General features: G+C 39.5%; 1 protein-coding gene across 1 annotated transcript in view; it reads left to right on the forward strand.

The window, feature by feature from the left end:
• The window catches only part of ELAVL2 (ELAV like RNA binding protein 2), a 52,588-nt gene extending 35,112 nt beyond the window's left edge, over positions 1-17,476 (forward strand). Inside the window, exons 4-7 of the mRNA XM_067315512.1 lie at positions 9,137-9,290; positions 11,723-11,948; positions 16,551-16,589; positions 17,097-17,476. Of these exons, the coding sequence (XP_067171613.1) occupies positions 9,137-9,290; positions 11,723-11,948; positions 16,551-16,589; positions 17,097-17,424 (747 nt within the window). The 3' untranslated portion in view covers positions 17,425-17,476. The remainder of the gene's footprint in view (positions 1-9,136; positions 9,291-11,722; positions 11,949-16,550; positions 16,590-17,096) is intronic.
• Positions 17,477-19,496: the final 2,020 nt, after the last annotated feature.

Here is a 19,496-nt window from a genome sequence, read left to right on the forward strand (position 1 = left end):
CACAGAGCTGTCTATATTAGATATGGGCCATTTTATTAATTTCATTTCAACAGATGGGTGAAGCTGTGTTTTCTGTGTTTTTGCAAGGTTGAGTCTAAACTGCTTTTAGAGAGGGAATTATATTTCTAGTTTATACTTTGCTGGCAAAAACAAATGCTGGTGCAGACGTGCTCTGACTTAAACTCAAAACCGTATATACATGTTTAACAAGGCAGTTTTGTGCATACTGAGAAGGCTGGTCTCCAAGCTTTCTGTCTGTTTGGAACAATCCCTGCTGTTTGAGTATGAGTAGAAAATGAACTTCATGTGGATATGCAGGAGTGCCCTTCTGTTTGAGATGGGTTGTCACTAGCCGGTGACAACAGAGACCAGGCTCAGTCTCTGCTTGGTACTGAAGCATCTTGTTATTGCAAATAAAATTGAGTCATGGCCTCTCGCATACTAATTTCAGTGTAAGTTAATACTTACCTGGTATAACAGTCTCTGAGAACATTGTTGTAACACTTACAAAAAAAAATTTGTTTTTTTTAAATCATGCTGGCTAAGAGGAATCGAAACATCTGTCAGGCTTGCAGAAATGTTTAACCCCTGTTTTATTTTTGCCTGAACAGACTGGACTGTAGCTTTTGTCTGTTTTTTTTGTTCAGCATTTCATCTAAAATGGGTGCATTTAAAAACTGTTGGATACTCTCCATGATAAAGCAAATATTTTTCTAGGTTGAAAGTCTGCACTAAACACTTTACTGAAATCCTGATCTTTACACTTAAAGATAATAAATTGCAAGAAAACCAATTAGAGGGCTGTGGGATTTGTTTAAATACCCTCTTTTGAAGTTCTTGCAGGTAATATAAGCATCCTATTTGCCCTCTACACTATTAATAAGCTATATGGTAGAAGGGTGGAAGTGCAGTAATGAGATGCCCATAAAGGTAGTAATAGGTGGTAAGGAACTGATAAACTTTCATTCGTACGGACTGGGTCTCCTTATTTTCTGCGGCTTTTTTTGTTTAACCTGGTAGCTTTCACAGTTTTGACTTGGAAATTTTAAGTCAGTTTGTCTTGTTGTTAACAGCTGAAGTATTAAAAGAGCAAAAATACCTGGATTTGGTATTTTAATGTTTGCATTTCTAGAAGCCAGTGTCTTTCCTACCAACTGCAAAGAACAAACAGTGTAATGGAAAATTCCAGTAAGATATTCTTTTAAATTATTGTCTTCAGAGAAACTGTGTTCAATGTGTACAGTGCATCATTGTTAAATAATTACAACTGTAGGCTTTCTAGCTGCTTCTTAACTTATGTTCTGTGCTTAATGGTTTTGACATTGCATAACCTTGATGTTTATCCATTAAATATTCACCTGTTGAAGTAGCTGTGGAAGTAATATTTTTGCACAGCTGTTAGTTAATTCAGTGCATATATATGTTGCATGAGAATACTGAATCTAGAACTATAGGCAAATAACTACTGAAGTAACAAACTAACAGCATATAGACAGGGAGATGAATCTGGAGATTCTGTGCCTTAAATTTGTATCACAAGTGAAATAGTTGGGTATTAGTAAATAGAAACTGTATATTCTCCACAAAGATGCCTCTTTTCCATGGGAATTAGTTCCCTTTATGCCAGTAACGTTTTGTGGTATCATGATAGGGTTTTTTTTTGGTGATGCTGACTTGCATTAATCACGGATCGGTAGAAATACTTTGCCAGAAAGAGATTAAATTTCAATTATGTTAGATTTCTTAAATTCCTTGTTTTACACTAGCTTCTCTTCTCAGCCAGGACTTCTTGTACTTATGAATTGCAAGATGGCTAGAGATAGTGTCTGGATATTAATCCTGAAATACTGATTTGTCTGATGTGTGTTATCATTCCTGTGCCTAGTGTGCACAGATTCTGGCATACATCAGTTGGGGACAGGAGTTGTCACTGAGCTGTTTTCCACATTGGGTAATCTATTTGCCATTGATGTTTGTTCTTAGTTGTGAAAAGTAAACCGGAGAACTATTTCAAGAACTTAAAGAGAATGACACTGAAAGTGAACTTGTAGTGGTTATATTTACTGATGAGAACTCTAGCTTTCATTTGTGTGGGGTTTTTTGTTTGTTTGTTTCTTTGTTTTTACTTTTAAGTTGCATTCAGTTTGCACCTTGACTTCTGTGTCAAACTATTCCAAATATGCATTGCCAGCCAGGACATGAGCAATAGCCATCACTGGATCACCAGCCACCATGAAAGAATTCATATGTATTTGACAAATATAAGAAAAGTTACAGTAGATATCTTGGCAGATCCTGGTTCTGTAGTGGAGTTTCTAAACTAAGAAAAGTTTTCTGTGGTGGAAGGGACTGGGAGAATTAGTTTGTCGTTCATAAGTGACAGCATTTGTCCAGTGGTGTGAATTCCCTTTTGGAGGACAGTGTTGCTGAGGGCCTTGTCCAGCTGGGTTTTGAATATCTCCAAGGATATTCAAATACTGGGAAAGGTTGCCCAGAGAGACTCTCTGAATATCTTTGCAGAGAAAAAGTTTCTCTTATTTTCAAGTAGAATTTCCTATGTTTCCATTTGTGCCAATTGCCTCTTGTCCTGTCACTAGGCACCACTGAGAAGAGTCTGGCTCCTTACATCTTCCCATCAGGTACCCATAGATAAGATTCCTCTGAGCCTTCTCTTTTCCAGGCTAAATAGTCCAGCTCTCTCAGCCTCTCTTCCTATGTCAGATGCTGCAGTCCCTTAATCATCTTTGTGGCCCTTCGCTGGGCCATGCATCCTTCATCACTGCCCTCCAGAAACCTGGATTATTCATACCCTGCTGCGTTGATCCTCCAGCAGATACCAGGGTGGTTCAAGTCCTCCAGGAGGACCAAGGCCATGTGTGAGGCTTCTTCCAGTTGTCTGAAGAAGGCCTCATCTACTTCTTCCTGATCAGGCAGTCTATAACAGACACGCGCTTCACTGTCACCCATACTGGTCTGCCCTCTAATCCTGACCCATCAGCTCTCAGCCGGCCCCTCACCAGTCCCTGGCAGGGCTCCATGCATCCCCACTGCTCCCCCACATAAAGGGCAATCCCCCCTCCTCACCTTCCCAGCCTGTCCTTCCTAAAGAGCCTGTATCCAGCCACTGTAGCACTCCAGTCATGTGCTGCAGTATCCAGCCACTGTAGCACTCCAGTCATGTGCTGCACGACCCACGACATCTCCATGATGACAATGAGATCGTAGCTCTAACTTCACACAGATCTCTAATTCCTCCTGTTTGTTCGTCATGCTGCATGCATTAATGCACAGGTGCTGCAGTGGGCACCCAGTCATGCTCACTTCCCGGAGAAGGTACGAGAGCTTTCCCCATGATGCTGTCCTGTAAGCACTCCCTTCTTTGTGTGCGTACACATGAGGTGGTTCCCCTTCGGCCTTGTGTTGTTGATCATGTGGTGCCTCCTGTCCCACCTCAGCTGTCATCCTCTCCTTGCCAAACCAGGCACCACTTCCTCACTTGACTGTGGGTTGCCGTTTCCCTCCCCTGTTGTTCCTAATTTAAAGCCCTCTTTACCAGGTTGGCCTGCCCGTTGGCAAAGATGCTTTTGTCTCACTTAGTCAGGAAAATCCCATGTCTTCCAAGCAGTCTTTGATCCTCAGAGAGGGTTGCATGGTCATAAAAGCCAAATCCCTGCTGCTGACGCCAGCTGTGCAACCAGTCATTGGCCTGCAGGATCTATCCATTTCTCTACAAGCCCTTTCCCATCTGCAGTAGGATTAAGGAGGTACCACTAGGCTCCCATGCCCTTGGCCCTCATTCCCAGAGTCATGCAGTCACTCCTGATACTCTTCAGGGCTCCCCTGGCAGTGTCATTAGAGCCCACAGGGGAAGTAATAGTCCAAAAGTGGGACAGCCCTCATCAGCAGTCTCTCCACAGTATCCTAGACCTGAGCATCCAGCAAGCAGCAACCTCCTCCACCCAGACAGCAGGTCAGGTTGGCAGATGGGGCCTCCATCACTGCAGCAAGGAGTCTTCCAGCACCAGCACTTGCCCCATCCTCCTGATGTTGGTGTGTGGCTTGAGCTCAGCAGCTCTGACCCTCATGAGGACTTTCTTCCCTCCCTGCTGCCAGGGTGCTGAGACTGGGTGGGGAAAGAGCTGTCCTACTGCTGCCTGAAGTCACTGTCCTCCCAGTTGTGGGTATTGCTATGCAGCAAGCAGACTCCAGCTGCCTCTCCTGCTGTGCTGCTGGGGGCTGAGGTGCTCATCTCTACAGGGTCTCGGAGAGGATTTAGTTTCTCTCTTTTCTTCCCTGATGCTGTGCAGCCTGCTCTGCTCCTTCTGCATGACTCAACGTGGTGACATGGCTCCTTGGCCAGCCTCTTGCAGGCAAGGACACTGCCTCTCCAAAGGATTATATGAACAATCTGTTCTTTGCTGCTCTGGGGAATTTGCTTTCTGAGAAAGGCAGGTGTCTTTTTCCTTGAAAGGCAGTATAGAGGGGGTTATTTTCTCTGAAGGTAGCTAACCCCCCAGGCCTTCTTCTGAAAGAAGAACACCTGGAAGGGATCTCAGGTGCCTCTTGTCATTCCCCAGCTACCTGTCTTCCAAAGACTGATAATGTTGAACAACCTGTTGATAGTTTGTGCCCTGTTGTGCAGCAGAGCACTAAAGGAAGGTGGCAGAGAAAGAGATGAAGGATTGGGCAGAGGCAGATTTAGCATCTGATGTTGATATATATCCTCACTGGAGATGGTGAGCAAAAGATGCAGCTGTTCTGGGGACATCAGCATGGTTTCCAGACCTATAAAGCTGTTCCAGTAGCTTCATTCATGAGAATTATAGCATCAATGCCTGGTTTTACAGGGTTGTGTTAATTAACAGGAAGGTTTGGATGGCTTGTTTACAGGTAAAAAGCGTGAATTTTAATTTCATTTCATGTACTGTTGACCTTGAACTGCTGATCAGACAGACCATCTGAACTATACTTATTTGCTTCCAGACTACCTTAGCACCACTGAACTGGAAGGAAAGGAGTCAGTATTAAGTAATACCTTGTAGGTCACCATCTGGCTTATGGTTTTTCTTTCCTAGACTTTTACGCGCTTTTCTGTCTTTATAAAGAACACGTCTCTATTTCTGCTCACACTATGCTTCCTTCATTTTATTCTAATGTGGTAAATCAGAATGTGTGATCAGTGAGCAGTCGGAGAGTCCCATTACTGCACTGGATAGATTCAATAGCTCTGTTTTCCAAGCAAAACATCCACATCTATAGAACTACTTCTAGAGCAAACTCTAGATAGTTTGGAGACTGGGAAAACATCACCACCCTTAAGTATTGCTTGCTAGTTTTGGAAGGCCTTCAGGTATCTTTTCACATAAATTCCCCACCACCACCGCCTGTTTGGAAGCAGTTTACAAGTCCTGTATTCTGTAGTCTTTGTTCTGAGCACTTAAACACACACATGCTTAGGAAGCAGCTTAGGAACAGGTATCCATCTGAATTTTAAGCTATTTTTTAAAAAGTCCACAGTATCCCCTTAATCTTGGACTAACAATGGTTTGCCGGAGTTTCTCAGTAGAGAAATGGGTGTTTGACCTGCAGTTGCAGAGTTTTCTTTTTCTTATTAATTATAAAAATAAGTCATTGTTTTTCTTTCTCTAGCTGATGGTCACTCCTAGGATTTCTAACTCTTCTTTAGAAGACCTGATCAAATGCAAATGCAAAGAAAAACTTGTATCTGAAGGAGTATGTAGAACTGGACAGAAAAATTTTCAATGTATCTTAATTGCAGATTTTGGAAGAGAGAATGAAAAAATTTTGGATTAAATCAAGAGGTGTCAGCAATCCATGAAGCTGTGCATCTTTCATAGACTAGTTTACTTACTAAGTAGAGCCTTAGCTCCCCTGCATCCACTGGCATCAAATTTTGCATTGATAACAGTTAATTGTGTTCAATTACAAAATGGACTTTGCTGTACCCACCTAAATTGGGGGGGGGGGTGTAATCCTCCCTGGGAAAACAAAGTAGAAGTTGGCCATTCACCGAACCGCTTATTTTTGATAATTGGGGATTTTAGCATTTCCAGCTTTGTCCCCCAAGCAGTTTGTCTCCATTCTCTGGCATTGGCTCCCATTAAGTTTTTCTTGTCAAGTGTGGCATACAGCTTCATTTCTTAAAGAAGCTCATAGCCAGCTTGGGCAAGCTCTTCCCTTTCTGTACGGCTTGGGCTATAGTGTTGGCTATGCAAGACATAGTCTTCTCTTTGGCTGAAAGCAAAACTTCACTCTCCCCGTGTTTTCCTCTCTGGTATCATTTACTGCTCAGGCTGTCTGTGTACCTGGGAATATGGAAATGTGTATACTTATGCCTCCAGAAGACTATGGAAAAGACTGAAAATATGGAAACTGTTCTTTGAAATACAGGTGCATTTGAAATACAGGTGCAATACATTCTGCATGCAGGATGAAGGTTGAGATTATACAGAATAAAGAAAAAATTCATCTCAGACCCCAAATTTGCAACCTTGTGCCCAGAACTGCCACTTGACACTGCTGTCAGAAAATTTGCTGTAAAGTTGGCAATTGAAGGGTAATTTCTATTATCCTTGTCTTAACAGCAAAACCATGCTTTCCCGTTATCTTATTTCTGTAGTTCCACTTGTACTCAGTGTCCTTGACTTTGCAGATACTTGCCTAAAAAGAGGGCATGTTTGATTAAGCAAAAACAGCAAAATGAGATAACAGCAGGATCTCTCCTTTCCTTTCCTTCTCTGAAAGAGCTGATGTTTCTGATGAGATTAGGACTTTGGAATAGTTAATCTGCTCAAGCAAGTTTTAAGAAATCAGAATTATGTATTAGGAATAATTTGCCTTTTCCTAAAAACTTGTTAAATTTCTCATCTGTCTTGTGAAAGGCTCTTGGGAATCAGGTATTCTCTCATGTGCAGGAACATGACTGCTGCTCTCATAAGCTAAAACATCTATTATCCTGTGTCATGCTTCCAACGATTTACAAGATTCTATTGTTGCTGTAGTTCAAAGAGAAATTCTGAGTAGTGTATGGATATATTATATTGTATGATGCTGTAAAATGGCCCTAGTCAGCTTTTACTCCGATAACTTTTGTAGCATTGGAGAGGCTTCCTAGGGCAGATAACAAGTATGTGTATCTTGAACATTGTTTGTTGTGTGAATCTGCCTCTAGCAAAATAAGTAGTTTACTTTGTCCTCTAGGAATAATCATATATTGACTTTTGATAGAGAACACTCCCTACTTAAGTTCTTGGTTGACAAGAATCAAGTGAAAATAAGCTTTTTTTTATCAGTTCCTGGCTAGTTCACAAAGATGTATTTTTCTGTTTACTCTGCACCTTGGGGGAGTGTGTGTGTAGGGGGGGGAGACACGAGACATCCTAGGCAGATTTGCAGAGGGGAAAAAACTTAGAAAATTCTTAGTGGATATTACAGGATTGCAGAAAAACTCCCTGTGACATGGAAAACTGAGATAAAGATTTGTTGTGGGTTATGTAGCAGATTCCTATGTCCAGATGCCATTAGTCATCTTGGGTTTTTTGTTTGTGCCATAGCCCCTGAATGCATTTCTACTAGAGAAGGGTCTGTGGCGTTCTTGCTGGCATTTTGCTGGTGGTAGTTATCAGCTCTTCTGTAGTCAATTCCCTAGTGCATACACTAATAATATAAAGAAAGGAGAGGGGTGTGTGGTACAAACAGGGCTGAGTAATCTTTAGTGTTCAGTGGGCTGAGCTCCAGTGGAGAGTAAGTTGCTCTTTAGTGATGAGGCTTTTTGGAGTCAAAACAAGCTGTATGAAACTAGAAAGTTCTGTGCTATTTTTGCTCTGTAGAACTGGGCACTGGCAGCTTTTCTGACCTGATTAAACTTGCACATCTTTATAAAAATAAAAATAAAAAATAAATATGGGGGAAAAAGATGAGTTTATTTGCAGCTACCTGTATGGGAGACCAGCGGACAAGAATTTTGAACGCAAGTCGTCAGCTTTTTTGTGGCTCTCTTGCTAGAGCAAGGCACAGCAGCTCAGTGTTTTATGCAGGATAGTGTTTTATGTTGGACAATCACAAGTTTTGTAGGTCAGTCCCATTTAGCCAGCTTTAGAAGAAATCTTGCACCAAGTCTTTTACGAAGAAGATCCTTTATGAGGATCAGAGCAGCGTTCAGGGCACTATTGATTTAATCACCTGGAGTGCTAGGCGCTCTACTTCTGTTGCAGTTTTCAGTTAGTTTTCACAGGAGTCTTGGAGTCTGCTAGGCCATGCAGAGCCGAGAGGGGGAGAGGATTTGAAAATAATTGCTGAATGATTAGCCTAAAGGTCTAGTCTTAGGAGAGCCAAGTTCCAGCTGCCCAGAGGCAGCCGATCCTTCCTTGAAGGGTACGGGGATAAATCAGATGGCTTCTCAAGGCTTCTTGTTAACTATACATTTTGCACAGTGAAAGCACCAAATAAATTATTTTGGCCTATGTTGTTGGATATACATGGACTTCAGGTTCTAATATCTTTCCTGTAATAAAGATAATCCACTGGTACAGACTTAAGTGAGAGTCCTGACTCTTATGAATGATTGTGTTTCATTTGATGCTGAGCTAAACATTTGCAAAGGGTGCAGTGAGCATTTGAAAAACACTTACAAACCTGCAGGCACTTTGGATTGTCTTTCTCTGTATTCATGGCTTTGAAACCAAAGTGAAATCTTTATCCCTTATATTTTTAATGATAATCAAAAGGAAAACTGCCTTAGATCTCTTTAAATCCTTCTTTTTAATCTTATAATAAACTAACTGAAAAAGATCACTTCTCCATCAAGACTTGCTGGAGTGTGTACCTAGCTTTTCTCCTTTATTGAAAATAGTGCTTAAATTATAATTTACGTCCAAGTGGATGTAGTCAACTTCCACTGTTCGATCTATGCTGCATTCCTTTAGTGTTTTTACAGAAGTCAACACCAAAAATACATTCCTGGCTTTGCAAGGTACCTTCCCTGACTTTTCTTAGAAACATTTCAGTGTCTCAGGAGGTATTGTTTCATTTCAACCCTTTTAGGAATAACTCTATTCCTAAATTGATTTTTTTGTGTGTGTGTATGCATTTTTTTTTTAACTTTCCTCTTCTGAAGGTTTCATATGCACGACCAAGCTCAGCTTCTATCAGAGATGCAAATCTGTATGTCAGTGGACTCCCAAAAACAATGACCCAAAAAGAACTGGAGCAGCTCTTTTCCCAGTACGGACGCATTATTACTTCTCGTATTCTAGTTGACCAAGTCACTGGTAAGTAGGCAGTTCTGCATTCTCTCTCCCCCTCTCTTTTAGACTGGTAATTTGAGAAATATTTCATCTTCTAATACAGCAGTCTTGCCTATAGAATGTATGAAAGGTGTATGTGGGCCAGTAAATGAAATTTTCTGCTGGAGTTGTTCATAAATATGCATGGACAAAAATAGATTTTGGTGCATACTGAGCCAGCCTGAGTCATTTCCACCCTGAAGGTGCAGGTTTGAAGCTTGTTTCGTGGCTTGTAATAAATTTACAGCTGCTATAATCTTCTTTGCCAAACTGCCGTGCAAAAATAGTCCCTATGCTCTTTATGAAATGCTATTAAACAATTTTTTTATAAAATAAAATGCACAGCTGGTTCTCTGAGGCTAGGATTACAAAAGGACAGACTGGTAATTGCTGTTAAGACTGGTTTCAAGGTTGCCTCATTAACTAGGAGCACACTGAAGAATATGAACTTTGAGCTCCTCCAGAGCAGATAAATTCTGCAATTAGTAGTCTTAACAAAATAACTCTAGTAGGTTATTGTAGTATGTGACTAAAACCAGTGAATGGGTGTCAGTGACCAGTGACATTCTGTGGTTGCTGTCCAAAGTTGGACAGTAATACGCTTGTTTTTGCTGTGTATTCATGATGGCTCAGTGGCTGATTTTGAAATTCAGGAGCTTTATAATTTGCTTCATTACCTGTTTCCAGCAGGCATCTTACAAAAATAAATTATCAAAACTGCTAGCTCAGCACAGAATTATGGAGTTCATTAAATGCGAAGGAGTAGGGGCATAGAAACAAGAATTCTCATTCCACTTGAAAAACAAAAAAACAAAAAAAAAACACTGGGGGCCTGGGAGAGGGGGGCAGGGGAACATCTGTTACTCATCTAATTGTTCTCTGAATATTTTGGATTTATTTTTCTTGATGCTTGTTTCCAAAGTTGCGTGTCATCATGGGTGACAACATTCAGCCCCAGGAGGTCATAAAACTTTCAAGCGGTCCTGCTTTAAAAGACTGTGCATTCAGATGTTTGACACTTGACTGACCTGTAGGGGAGATCTCCCATGTACTCGTCTGCAATTCCATTATGTTAACAGAAATCTCAGTATTAACACATATTTGTGGGATGTTTAAATAGTGTGACTCTAAGTGTAGAGAGGTGGAGAAAGGAAAGTTAAAGGCCAAATAGTTACTTGCAGGAGAAGCAGATCTGCAGCTCAGATTCCCAGTCTTTGTGAAATAAACGGTTGTTTATAGTTTGTTCTCATATTCATGCACGGAAGTGGTGGGATTTGACAAATGGGTAAAACAAGTAAATATAATTCAACTTGTAAATGTGCACTGTAATTGTGAATACTCATAAATCTTAATATGTGCACAGTGCTTTTTTGTCATAGACTGTTGTTCAGGCTTTAGCTTTTTTCTCAAATTATTGAGAACAGAGAAGATAGACTCCAAATGGTATGAATAATAAGGTTGTGACACAAACTGACAGATGAAAAATGCAAAGTTGAGGCTGTGACATAGGCCTCTTAAATCTTTCTTACACCTGTTCATTGTCACTTTGATGGTTTAAATTGTCACTGTTTATGAACAGAATACATTTCTTGTCACTAGTGTCTTTTTCAAGTGAGAACAAGCTTCTGACTTGTCTCTGTATTCATGAACCAAAATGCAAGAGGTCCCTGAATAGATTAAAGAATGCTGCTTTGCATGCTTTGCAGTTTAGTTATAATAGCTTTAATGCTTATTGGTTCAAGCATGAACATCTGCCTGTGTTTTATTCAAGCTACAGTGTGAGTTTTGAAATTTGATGTTCCTAAGACCTCTCATAAACACTTGCTGATATCCTTGCAAGTTGTCTTTGACTTGTTTATACCAAGAAAGAATCTATGACCCATGGCCTTCAAAAAAATATTGCTAACAGAAGTATACAGTGATTTGCTGAAATTGAATGTCTGCCTTATGGAAATAAACACTGAATAGGGCAGTAATTCCCATTACAGTAATCTAGAACCTGCACTTTATTCTTGATCTTTTCAGCATATTCTCTCCAATATGAGCTTCAAGGGATGCTGTAGGAGACCATAAGCCATGCCTTGCAGCTAGGGAGCAGATGACTAACCTATTTACAGAAGTTCCTTAAATGTAGATACTGCAAAGTAGCATAAACTGAACAGACACAACGGTGCAGCTTGTTCTGAAGTGTTCATCTCCATTACCTCCTCCCCCTCACCTTTCTAAACTTTCTTTCTACACTGTGTAACTTGTGGCTCTTGCATCAGTGTGTTTTGGTTGGTTGGTTTTTTAAGTAGTAAATTCTTATTTCTATCAGCAAATGCTCAGTTCCCTGGCGAAAAAATTGAAATCATCTTAATGTTGAACATCCCAGCCTCTCTGAGCTAATTGCTGTATGCTTCCTTCACCCTATACAGGAGTATCAAGGGGCGTGGGCTTTATCCGGTTTGACAAGCGCATTGAAGCAGAAGAAGCTATCAAGGGTTTGAATGGCCAGAAGCCTCCAGGTGCCACAGAGCCCATCACTGTAAAGTTTGCTAACAACCCAAGCCAAAAAACCAACCAGGCCATCCTTTCCCAGCTGTACCACTCTCCAAACAGAAGGTATCCAGCACCTCTAGCTCAGCAGGCTCAACGTTTTAGGTAAGTCACACTTGTGTGCAGTTGCACTGCTGGAAGCCTCCTGGTCCCAGGGCTCTGCCAGTTTGTTTTTTCCTCTGCTTCTTCCCCTCCCTACTAGTCAGACTTCTGTGTGGGGAAGAAACCCTTAAATTTTGAACTTTTACAGGAATGCTCCAGGAATACAACTAGAAGCAGAAATGCATTGCAGCTTACAGCTTTTCACTATCTAATAAATCTACTTAATTAGACAGTCAGGGTTAAACCAAGATTACTTCTTTTTTCTTCTAGTCAGTCTGTAAAAGATCTTTGTATTTGTAAGGTTATTTTTATTTTACTAGGTTATTACTGACATAGTGTGCAAGTTGAGTCAAGTAGCATTGATCTAGACAACTCAATTTCCCTTCTTAACCATGTGGCATGCCACAGGCAGCCCCTTCCCCCTCTTTCCTCCCCATTCTGGCTTTCAGTTCCAGTTAGTGATCTAAATCCGGCCTGACACATTTTGTCTTGTCTTATTCCACATTTTTGTAATGAAAATGTATTCAGAGATTTTCTGCATATATCTTCTATGTTCCCATGGTGTTGAAACTACAGCCACAGTTCCCTGTGATATTTAGTGTTGAAAAGGGACAGATGGTGAGAGCAGAGGGAAACAAATATTGTATTAGCTACATCCATGAGTCACAATGGAGTTTTTCTTTCAGTGATTTTGGTTTGTTTCTTCCTCCCACCTCTGGGCTGTGTGATTATAATGTGTTAAACATTAATACAATGAAACACTTTTATTTTTCAAGAAATAAAATTCACCTGGCAGTTTAAAAGGTAATGAACCACACTTTGAAAGCTTTATATTGACTGCTCCTCAGTCCCAGGCTAAATGTTCAGAGTTCATGGACTGTACTTCTGGCAGAACTTCTGAATCTTATTTTCTTCAGCTTCTCCACCTTATGATGCCCTGCAAGTGCCTTACAGGTGTGATGGTCAACACTGGTGTAGGCTCTCTTCCTTAGGGGAAGAGAGAACTGATTTTCTTCATTACTGAGTAGATTTTCTTACAGTTTGCTATGGAATAAAAGGGTTAACTTAAGCAGGATGCTTCATATTGAATAAAAGTAGACTTTCCCTCATTCCATTGGTAGGCCTTCCAGCTCCACTGTGGAGCACAGGGTGGAAGTTGCACTTTTAGGGTGACCTGGAATGCACTATACTGAAGTAAGATCATGAGCGAGCTGTTGTACAGACCTGAAAAATGAGATAAATAACTCTTGCTGATAAGGTCTATGTGTTACAGCATTCAACATATTGTGGCAAGACTGGCTTTCTAACTCCTAGAGATCTTCTAAGTACACTTGTTCCCAGATACTCAGCTGTGTGCAGTATTACTGATACCAACTGGGGTAGCATCTGTGTTTAAATGAGGCATTTTTAAAACTGATCTAATCCTGATATGTCTGTTACGATTTGTAAAAGTTCTCCAGCTGTTTTTTCTTTAGATGGGACCTAAAGTTCTTTGCAATTACAGCATATCAAGAGACTACACATGTCCTACAAAACTGGGCATGGAAACTTTGTGTTTGGTTTTGTGGTCCTTTAAAAAAGGAAGAGTGTCTTTAAGAATGTGCATTTAACTTCCACTAAAAGGTTTTGCTGAGATTTTAAGTGTTAAGTGATGCCTGAAACAACCCCAAAACAGGTGATGTGATTTGCCCCGCTTCAGAGTAACGGTAACAAAAATCATTGAGTAGATATCAAGTGTCTAGTGAATAAGAGGATGAGTAAAGTCTTCCACTTCTGTGGATGTGGAAGAAAGAACAAGGCTGAACTGACTGACAAAGTAAAGTGACTGACAAAGTAAACTGTTGCTGATGTTAGGTTTTTGGAAAGCCTTCAGACTTCTTTTCTTTTCTCCAGAAGAGACAGCCTTGACAAGTCTTAAATTGTCGTATCTGTAGAGGGAAACCTGTCTTTATTTTAGGGCTTTGTTTAGTTGCTGTTGCTGCAGTACTCCAGCTCTGCTGACCACATAGTTCACAGATTGCACTGGCAGAAGTAACCTCTTTAATTCACTTGTGTGCTCTAACTTCAGTTCTTATGTCTCACATGTAAAAAATCGTAGCTACTGAAATTTCAGACTTCAGTAGTTCAGTTGATAGTGGTCTGAAAATGCACAACTGGAGCAAACCCCAATGTCATATCACAGGGAAGAACATGAAGTACTGTAGGTATCCTATTCATTCCATTTTTGTCAATAAAAATCTTGAACTGGACTTTCAAAAGCAGCTGTATACAATTCTGCCTCAGTTACTGTAGGGTGAGCAACCTAAAACATCTTTAAAAATTGTTCAGTAAGTGCCTCTGAAAATTTTGATTGCATCTTATTAACGTGTACAAGTATCTGAAGGGAGGGTGTCAAGAGGATGGAGCCAGACTCTTTTCAGTGGTGCCCAGCGACAGGACACGAGGCAACGGGCACAAACTGAAACACAGGAAGCTCCATCTTAACATGAGGAAAAACTTCTTCACTGTGAGGGTGACAGAGCACTGGAACAGGTTGCCCAGAGAGGTAGTGGAGTCTCCTTCTCTGGAGATATTCAAAACGCGCCTGGATGCAATCCTGTGCAATGTGCTGTAGGTGACCCTGCTTGAGCAGGGGGGTTGGACTAGATGATCTCCAGAGGTCCCTTCCAACCTCAACAATTCTGTGATCTTTCCAAGGTCTTAAGTCATCCAGATATCTTATGAAAACTTTGTTACAGTCATACTGTTACTATATGGAGTCTTCAGTTTAATGCCTTAGAGCAAAGACTTGTAAGTGTTGTTTCTAAAATTCTTCAGTCCTCCCCAAAACTTCTCTAGAAGTACATAAGCTGTGAGTGTTTCAGAATTTCTGAGATTCCAACTTTCCCTTTTAGAGGAGACTTCTAAATTGTTACTTACTTCATTACTGTAACCTACTACAGATGCAAGTAAACAATTCTCATATTTTAAAACCATACCATTAGATATTAATAAATGTATCTCTTGCTAGAAATGTGTAAATGATAGTGGGCCTATACCAATACAGATTTCACTCTGAATTTTATTTGAAATCTAGTTGTAAATTGAAGCAAGCTTGTGTTTTAAGATGGTTCTACATAAGGAACAGTCGTTCTTGTGAACCACCTGGGGAAGGAGGGAGTAATGTGAACTGTCTTCTGTTGTTCCTGACTAGTCTATTTCATAGAATCCTGGAACAGCTGAGTTTGGAAGGTATGTTTGGAGATCATCAGCCTTTCTCCCCTTTCCTTGAAGCTCCACTCAAGAGGAGTCAGCTAAAGCAGATTGCCCAGGACCATGTCCAGCCAGGTTTTGAATATCTCCAAGACTGGAGACTCCACAACCTCTCTGGGCAACATGTTCTTAGTGCTCAGTCACCCTCACAGTGTAAAAAATTTTTTCTTATGTTTAAATGGAATTTCTTGTATATCAGTTTGTGACCATTGCTTCTCATCCTGTCACTGGGCACCACTGGGAAGAGTCTGGCTCAATTTTCTTTACTCCCCCCAGTCAGGTATTTATACACAGTGGTAAGGTCTCCCTTTTCTTCTCCATGCTGAACAGTCCCAGCTCTCTCAGCATCTCATCACATGAGATGCTTCAGACCCTTAATCATTTTTTGGCCCCTCCATCAAGTCTGTCTTGTACAGGGGAGCCCAGCACTGGACCCAGCCTCACCAGGCCTGAGTGAAGGGGGAAATCCGTCCCTGGAAATGGTCTTAGCACAGTTAAAAACTGAATCGATTAACTTCAGATTAGATGTGAACCTTTATTTTCTAAGCTTATCTTTGCGGAGTCCTGAAGAGAACCTTTAAGCAACAAAATTCCTCTATTTGCTTGTCCTTGGCATGTCTGAGCCTTTCCAGGAGAGAGACGGGGCTTCTCTAAGGAGGAATGCTTCTTGGAGAAGCACTTTAATCCTATTCCTGAAGGCTCTTACCAGGATTAAGTATTGCTTGTCCCAGGTATCAGCTGGATAACCCTAAAAGCATTGGAGGTGGGGTTGTTTACTGCTATTTACCAGTCTGGAGAATGGTGAGGGAAGAAATAAATGGAGAAAACTTATAATTTAGTATCTATTAATATCCTAAAATGCTTTATTCCAGAAATTCTAGAATAGAAAAATGAATAATTGTTTGATCTTTTTTGAAATGCATGTTCTAACACTTGCTGCTGCTCCTAAACCCTGTGTCTGTGCAATTTGTGATTCCTGTCAGCATAAGGTCAGATGGCTCAGTAAGATCATCAGAAACAAGTTTGTGGTTTGGAGAATTTCACCAAGGTGGTCACTGACTGTGTATTTATGCTAACACTATTGTTTCACTTTACCCTGACTTCTTGTAGCAGGACACTTTCTGAACTGAACTGAGTGTTGTGGATGGACTGTACAAAAAAGCAGTGTTATCTTACTACACTTGATACATTTAGTGTAATAGTATGCAGATATTCTTGTAAGTTGTGGTGCTCAAGCTTTGCATCAGTTTCTGTAGAATATAATGCAAGGGAACTAGCAATAATATACCAAGTTTCCTTAAGGTTAGGGGTGGAAAAGTCTGAAAACTAAACACTTTGCTAAATGTTTTGTAGGTTGGACAATCTGCTGAACATGGCTTATGGAGTAAAGAGGTAACAAAGAATCATTAGGTTTATAATAACTTTCCGACAAACTATTTGTTAAGAGAAAGTATTTTGAGTATTCTTACTTTTTTTGATAAGACTAATGTTGGACTCTTGCATGTTGAGATTTGCAGCTGAAATTGTTCATTTCAGTGCATTGTGCATGAAAGGGACAAATCTTTTGCAGCAGTCCCATGGATTTCTTGTTTGCAATGTCTTATTTATCGTTAATCCTCACTAGTGTAATAGCATGTTTTTCTTTCATTTTTCTAAATGTTACTTATTTCTACCAGACCAAACCCTCTTCCCCACTTATGTATAGCATTGTGTTATTTGTGCAGTTGAAAAACCTTGCAATGTTACCTTATTAATCTGGCCAAGGTGTCTATGCAGACTATGAAAAGCCTTGTATTATTGACTCTTTTTTCTTTTTTGAAATTTTTTGTCAGAATTCATTGTGAACAGCGTTTTTATGCTTTTGTTTGTGTTTGTTTTGTTTCCCCCCTTCTTTAGTAGGTTTCCTCCAATGACAATTGATGGAATGACCAGTTTGGCTGGAATTAATATCCCTGGACATGCAGGAACCGGATGGTGCATTTTTGTGTACAATTTGGCCCCTGATGCTGACGAGAGTATCCTCTGGCAAATGTTTGGACCCTTTGGAGCAGTAACCAATGTGAAAGTCATCCGTGACTTTAACACTAACAAGTGCAAAGGTTTTGGATTTGTGACTATGACAAACTATGATGAGGCAGCTATGGCAATAGCCAGCCTGAATGGATACCGCCTTGGGGACAGAGTATTGCAAGTCTCCTTTAAAACAAACAAAACGCACAAAGCCTAACAAGTTATTCTCAGTGCATTAATATATGAAACCTATACAACAAAGGCAAGTTAAGAGAAACTTTATATAATGTCTTTGTTGTAAGTCAGTGTGGAAATGGGGATAAAATGACTACTTAGCATCCTAAGAATATGTGAGATTTTTTATTGCTAATATTTGAATTAAAACTTCTTAAATATCTTTTGTGTTTGAATATTGACAAGAGGTACAGGGTTTTTACCTGTCACAGTGCATTCTATTGCCTTCTTTGAAGAAGGTGAACCTTTTAAAATGTTTCAGCTAAGGGAAGTTTTTTCTTTTTACATGACTGCCTTTGAACCTATGAGTAAATATTGAGGCTTTGTGTTATACTTCTTGAGTTTTTTTTCTTATGTTGTATAATTTTGTGATTAGCTTTGTTTAATTTACACTTTAATGCGTTGCTGTTCTGTTGTTCGAGATGTATTTGAAGTTTACAATTTATTTATAAAGTTATAAGCAGTATTTATTTTATAATTATCATTTGATTTGGGGAAGGGGGAGCACATTATAAAAGCTTAATGTAAGAATACTGGAGAACTTTTCGTAAAGCAGTACCTTGCCAAAGAGATAAGAGCCTCTTTGATGTGGGTTTAAAAAAAGCATCTATTTTTATATATATTAAAAAAAAAAAAATTTGGAGAAACTTTTTACTGGTCCTGGAACAAATATTTTGACTTGAATACTTTGAGAAATCTCTTCATATGACACCTAGTGAGCTTTTAAAACTTACCAGGAAATTTGCAGTTGTTGGGGGAAATTTAGAAAGATTTATGATGTAGAAATACTTTTGAGACCTTTGTATTAAGAAGTAGAATCAATGGGATGCACTGTTGGTTTCATTTGTATAATCATCAGTGGGATCTTTGGTCATCCTGGTTATTAAGTGATAGGTGGCTCACATTAATTTGATTTTGAAACAAATGAAAAATTAAAAAAAATATATAAAAACAAGCAGGAAATTTAAAATACTAAGAGATGGGGGAAAAAAAAAATCTGTTCTTCCTAAAGAATTCCCTTCAGATAGAGCTCATGGTGTTTAGTGATGTACTTGCTATTGTTTGAAGAATTGTTTTGTCTTGAGAAAAGACGTTGTGCGTGGTTTGCACAGTAGCAAATCATCAGAGGTGGTCTAAGTTGGAAATATTTGGAGGTATTTTGAAAGTTATGTTCAAGGCTAACACCTGAGCTTTGTGTAATGTAAATAAGACCTTGAGTTATGAACCTTTCAGCTAATTTCGGTTTTAGATTATTTTTTAATTTACATGCCAAGTGGTGTTCAGGTTTTGAATGTTTCTGTATGAGTTTTTTCCTTTGTAAATGGCATTAACATTGTTACTTGAGGTCTGCTTATTCATTTTTATTGTCCTGAGGACTTGAATTTACAGTGCATCAGATCTGTTGCTATTTTTGTCTGTAGATAGTCTAGCTTCAGCTGTTTATGGTGATGCTACATTTTTGTTTATAAGTATGTTTGTGGTAAAAACAATTATAATCATAGGTTTTGAACAAATTTCCTTACATTTTTCATAAAAAAAACAAAAACATAAATACCTGTATGCTCTTGAAATTTAACTTTGTATGATGCTTAAATCACTATTTGGGGAAACAGTACAAGTCTTTACCATGTATTGAAAAAATTTAAGAGAAAAAAAAGACAATATTTTCTGATTAGCATCTAGCTTATAATAAATTTTTAAAACAGCTGAGGGTTTTGATGCCTTCGTCAGGATGCACTGACAACTATATAGTTACGTCCTGCTTTTTGTATAAACTGAGATGCTCATATGCTTCCCCTTTAGAAAAAGCAATGTGCTATGCATAACATAGTTGTACATTATCTTTGCAGTTGCTTTTGGTTCTTATTCTTTTAAATTGTAGTTATAAACTTTTCAGTATAGTACAGTACATATACTGTGAAGCGCGTGCTAAAGTGAATAAGCGAGTTTCCATGCTGACCCACTCAATGCTATTAAAAAATCAATTGGCTTCCTGAGCACTTTCACATTCTTAGGTGCATTTAGATTGTTAAAGCTAATCCTTTGCACTAAAAA

The sequence above is a fragment of the Apteryx mantelli genome, chromosome Z, assembly GCF_036417845.1.
Source record: "Apteryx mantelli isolate bAptMan1 chromosome Z, bAptMan1.hap1, whole genome shotgun sequence".
In the NCBI taxonomy this organism is placed as follows: domain Eukaryota; kingdom Metazoa; phylum Chordata; class Aves; order Apterygiformes; family Apterygidae; genus Apteryx; species Apteryx mantelli.